At 20.4% G+C, this 6,108-nt stretch overlaps 1 protein-coding gene across 1 annotated transcript in view; it reads right to left on the reverse strand.

Moving 5' to 3' along the window:
• The window catches only part of LOC136979223 (cartilage oligomeric matrix protein-like), a 100,919-nt gene extending 96,373 nt beyond the window's left edge, over positions 1 to 4,546 (reverse strand). Inside the window, 2 exon segments of the mRNA XM_067275169.1 lie at positions 131 to 304; positions 4,431 to 4,546. Coding sequence (XP_067131270.1) covers positions 131 to 304; positions 4,431 to 4,506 — 250 coding nt within the window. The 5' untranslated portion in view covers positions 4,507 to 4,546.
• Between the last annotated feature and the right edge of the window lie 1,562 nt (positions 4,547 to 6,108).

The raw sequence follows: 6,108 nt of genomic DNA on the forward strand, positions 1-6,108 counted from the left end.
CATAAAAATATTATTTTTAACAGTAAATTTACTTATAAACGCATAAAACCTGATGTATTTAGTACACAATAGGCGTTTAAAGCGATTTAAAATCAGGGGTTATCAATAAAAATGATGATGATAAACTTACCCCTTTCACGAACTCTTTCCAGAACAAAGGTGAATTGATTCTGTGTTCCTGGAAAATCAACAGTCATCAATACATGTTCTTCTTTCAAACGTCGACGAGGAGCTAAATCCAGTAGAGCAAATGAGACATCGGAGTGAGAGTGAATGAGTGCTGATTGCAAAGATGATGTAAGCTCTGGAAAAAACGGGGGAAAAAATGCTTGGATTTATAAAAAGAATAAAAGAAAGTTTTATGTAATCACAATAGATACATGATTTATTCTGTAGTTCTTTTAGAAATTCCAAATGAATTACATGGCATGGGTGGAGATGCTTGATCCTGCTTTACTTGTACTACATCATAGTTTAAATTTAAGCGATTTTTCACTAGTTGTTAAGATGTTTCGACTTTCTAATCAGTTTTATTTTACTTGTTTCGTGGGATTTTATATGTTGGAAACTTTTGAAAATATTTTTTAAGATATATTTCAAGTAATAAAAAGGTGAAAAAGTGAGTAAATAGTATTTCAAATGGGATTCGAGAAACTGAAAGACAATTTTCTATACGAGTAGAAATGAGCTTTTTTCTTCGCATTTTCCCCCCTGATGATGATGATGATGATGTGGATCATCTAGAAACTGATCTAATGTAGGAGATAAGATTGCTAATATTTTTCAATTTTAATAATTCTCTGCAGAAATGTTCTTCGAAAGTTTTAAACTCTAACTTCTGTAAAAATTTCTAAAATTAACAAGTTTAATTAGTTTACAGTATTATAAATGTTAACTTATTGCTTAAACAATGTCTATAAGTAAAAAAGCTTATTGCTTAAACGTATTTTGCAATTGAGATATTGCTTTCTATTATTATTAAAGAAAATGTATTGTTTAATACGAGTATTTTCTCTTATTACAAAAAATCATGTGTTCTCCTCTAAAATTATACTATAAAACAGTATTATAGAAGAAAGTACGTTGTTTAATCATGCAATAGAAAAAAAAAGTCAAATTGTAGAAAAGTGTATAGTCGTTTTGCTTAACAATATTATAGAGAAGAGTTAAATTTTTAAGGTAAATTATAGAGAGGGGCAAAACAATATGGTGGATACCATTAAATATGCAATATTTTTCTAATGAGAGTATTGCTCAGGCTATATTACACAAAAATAAAATTGCTTAACAAAATTATGAAAAATACAACATTGCTTAACAATATCATTAAAAGCTAAATATTTACAACGTTTTTATTTCAAAACAGAAGTGATGATATTGCTCAAGAAGACAATTACAAAAAATTATAAAGTATATTGCATGAAATGCTGTACACGAGCACACAGTTATGAAGCAGTACAATTTGTAGCAAAAATAATTAAAATGCTAGCAAAATTATGTTATTAAAAAAATTTAAACATTGGAAACATATAGAAGAGAAGATCAGCATAACGTGCAACAAATTCGTTTCCACTTCACAGATATTAAAATAAAATTTAGAAATTGATACAACAATTTCCAAAAAATAGATAACATAAAAATGCGAATGAACATTAATATAAGTTTAAAAAATAAGAATTTTTTTTTGACATTTAATTTAACAAATCTTTCAAAATAATGTAAATCAATGACAGCTCTCGAGTGTGAGATATTATTCAACTTTTTCTTCTTAAAGATATTGAATTTTCTCCAAAAGAAAAAATAAAAATTAATTTAAATTTCATTTTTCCAATTTCAACCTTTTTATTAATAGTAATATAAAAAATAATAAAGAACTCTCCCCAGTATAACGTGTTATTATCGATATAACACTACAATTTTTAAATATATATATATATATATAATGTTAATTGTCTTTTATCTTTTATAATAATTAAATATTAAATTATTTTGTAAATTTAATTTTAAAATGTCACTTAAAATATCTGAAAATATCTGTCTAAAATATTTTAATATTTAATATAATACCAAAAGAGATAAAAAATGAAATAAGTTTAAATATTTTAATTAAAATTCTTTAAAAACAATTTAAAACTTTATATTTATTTTTTAAATATGTTATTACTAAATATATATAGGCTATATATTTAATTATAGAATGCCAAAATATATTAAATCAACAAAAAATTTTTATGTTGTAATTTTAAGAAAATAATCTAAACTACAAATATTAATAAAATTTCTTAAGAACTTTCGAAATTTTAATAATTTAATTTTAAAAATTCGAGTGTAATTTTTCAATGCTCATAATGACACGTCTCAAGTTTCATAGTGAAGAATTGCAAGAAAAAAATGTTTAAACATGAATAAAATAAATAATAATGCATAAAATTTCGCATTAATATCAATTTAAAGAATTTCACAGCATTTTGTATCGAAATTATTAAAGAAAATGCAAAAAAAAAAAACTCAACTCTGTAGAAGAGAAAGCAATCAAATTTTAAGCTAAGGATCAATACATTGTCTTTTTAAATTTAATGATATGAAAACAGTTTAAATTAAAAAATTAAATATAAAATAAGTTTAATTTTAAAAACAATAATAAAAAAATTCAGGAGATCTCATTAATTCGTTTTCCCCCTCTAAATTTTCCCTCTAAAACAAACAAATTTATATATCTTGAATATTAAAGTTATATCTTTTGTATATAACTTAATTCATAAAAATGATTTTAAGCTTAAAGTATATAAATATTAAGTTAATTTTAAACTGTAATTCCTAAAATTTACAAATTATCGAACAAATCCATGAAGAAGTAAATATGAGAATATGCAGCCATGCAAATAAAAGTGTTAGTATACAATTTTTAATGTATGAAACATGAAGAATATTAATCATCTTTTAGAGTGCTCCTGTCATATCTTAGTTATTCATGAAAGAACTCGTTAACACATAAAAGTATATTTTTATATTACATTAAAATATAACTTTTAACACTTTCTGCATAATGAAATTTCCAAACAAACTTTTTACTAACTTTAAAAATACTTAAACTTCATTGTTTAGAAGAAAAAACAATTTTTTTCCGGTGTAAATTTCTTTAAAAAATGCAAAAATGTAATTTACATTAATAAACGAAATTAATGAGAATTACATTTATTAATTAATAAAATTAAAATAATTGTATTTTTTCAGTTTAATTTATTTTTATTCTCTATTTTTTTAAATAGAAATAAATTACACTTAATACTATTTAATAATTTTTAAATTAATGTGCATTAAATAGAAGTAAAAAATATTTTTACTTACATAAAATTATTTCTAAAAGTAAAAAAATTGTATGCAAATTTTGATAAATTTTTATATTAATATAAATCTTTATATATAATAAATATTTTAGAATAAAATTTCAAAATGGAAAAACACTATCAAATTTACAAATTTAATACAGAAATATTTATAATTTATTAATAATATAAAACCTATAAGTTTTTTTGTTTTTAAAAATAAAATTTAAAAAATTAATAATAATAAAATAATATTAAAAGAATAATAAATTTTACAACTATTTACTATTGTTTAAAACTAAAAATAAACAGTTAAATTAAATTATTTTTAATAAGCATAATATAAAGATATCATTTCTATAATTATATTTACTAATTTAACTTCGTTTTTAAAAAGTTTTTATTAGAGAGTAAAATAAAGTTTTCTGCTTTTGAATTTAATAAGATGATTTATAAAATAAAATAATTATTCGATTAAAAATTGTTGAAAAGCAGCTGAAGACTTATCGAGGTCTTTTTGTTTTTTTTAATTTTCATTTTTTTTCTAAATTTCATGTTGAGGTTTTCAAATCAAATGTGGCGTAAATAAGATTATTCGTTGTACTGTGATATAATCCTATAAATGAATTTTTTACGAAGTTAAAAAACAGCAAAACATGCAATTTTGTTTTTTTCTACTTTTCTTAAAAAGCAGAATTTTTTATTTAAAAAAGACAAATTTTTCAAAAGAAATGTATCATACGTTAATTAGTAAATTCCGTATCATAGAAAATTAATTAATGAAATATTGATTTATTGAATAAATACTTGGTCCAGTTATTAATAATTGCAGTTACGTTATTGGAATTTCTAAGCTTTTATAACAGAATTAATTTTTTTATAAAAAACGCAAATATTTAAAAAAACAAACAAATACAAAAATTATAATAAAAAAAGACTTAATTAACTATAAAAAAGCGTGTTGTAAATTTTTCAGAGGATTTCTCCAGCTTGGAAATACACTTAAATTTAAAACGTAATTAAGATAATTTAATTAACTAAATTGAATTAAAGAAAAAAAAATGCATAGATACATTAAAGGGTGTATAATACATAAAAGCTTACTTTTATCAAAAGTCATAAAACGTCCCGATACCGTGCTACATAACAACAATATAAGGAAAATGCTTTCCATATCCATCCCAATGCTGCTCTTCGGCAATACTGAGCCAACTGCCTGTTGTCAATCTGTTCTCTACACCTAACACCGCTTCTATATGAACACTGGCTGCCCTCTAGCGTAGGAAACCCGAACTAGGAACGATTTTATCTTCAACTCTTCCTTTAATTCTTTTGCAGCATCCTTTATCTCAACCTAATTAGTTCATGCATTTCTTTTAGTATATTTACGTAAAAAATTAATGATAAAATTTATGAAATGTAAAATTTAAAGATTTATTTTGATTTTTTTAGTATTTTTTTCTAATATTCTTTTATATATTCTTCTTTTTAAATTTCTTTGAATCAGCATCTTTTTTTCATATTGAATATGTTTCCTACAAGATTTTATACAACATATTTTAAACATATTTATTCGCTTTATGTAGTTTATTATATAAGATTTACGTAGAAAATATTTTAAAATAATTATTTTGAGATATTTTCTATATTCATTTTTATATTTTTTAACGTTGAAATTACGAGAATAACTTTCGGAAATTCTAAACGAATCATAAAATATTAATTTAATAAGATAAGAAATTTGAAATATTTTACATTTACCTTATTTTATATTCATAATTAGTTAAATTCTAACTGTATTTTATGTAAACTAATAAAAAAAAGTATTCAAAGTAGTAGAAAAAATCATTAAATTGGCGATTTTAATATTAATTTTCAATTATTTTCAGCTTTATTATTTTTGCATTTTTAAATAAATATTTCAGAATTGTTTATATTATTTTAATTTCCTTCCTATAACTTAACAATAGGAATAATTATGTTTTTATGAAAATTCGTTTAGAAACAAATGAATTAATTATTAAAGTTTACTGATAATTAATATAATTTAAATGAAGTTTATTCATTTATTTTAATTATTTATTTAACTAATTATATATTTTAATATTGATTTATTTATTTTATTATTAAATTTTATACATTTTTAAAATTACATATAAAAAATATATAGATTTTAAAAAATTTTTAATGTTCGTTATTAATATCATTGTGACTAAATATTATATTTACTTTAAAAATATTTAATTTTAAATAATATCATTAAGTTTTTCTATTTTGAATAAAACATTTTAAACAATTAATTATTATACCTTAAAATTAATTAATTAAATTAATTAATTATTGTATAATTTAATTTTTCATTTAAAAAGAACAGAATCTTAATAACTTAATAACTTTAAAATCATTTTTATTTTATAATTAGAAAAATATTATTTAAAAGTTAATTAATTTAATTTAATTTAATTTAATTTGCTTTTTTAATTGTCGTAATTTTCAATTTTAAAATTTAATATTTTTCAATAATTTAAATTTTAAAAATTCAATAAATATTTTATTTTGTTATTTTTTAAAAATAATTTTACTACACAATAAATTCATTAAATTTAACTTTAAACGGTTACAAGTTCATTGAATTTATTAATATCGTAATTTTATACCAATTAATTTTAATTTTATTCTGTATTTTCTTAAATTAAATAGGACACAATCTGCTTACAAAGAAACTTTAGTAGTTTTGCATACGAATTGGGTCAATATTTATTATTTTTGCAATGTCCTTGTT

The sequence above is a fragment of the Centruroides vittatus genome, unplaced genomic scaffold (genome assembly GCF_030686945.1).
Source record: "Centruroides vittatus isolate TY-2023 unplaced genomic scaffold, ASM3068694v2 contig_596, whole genome shotgun sequence".
NCBI lineage: Eukaryota > Metazoa > Arthropoda > Arachnida > Scorpiones > Buthidae > Centruroides > Centruroides vittatus.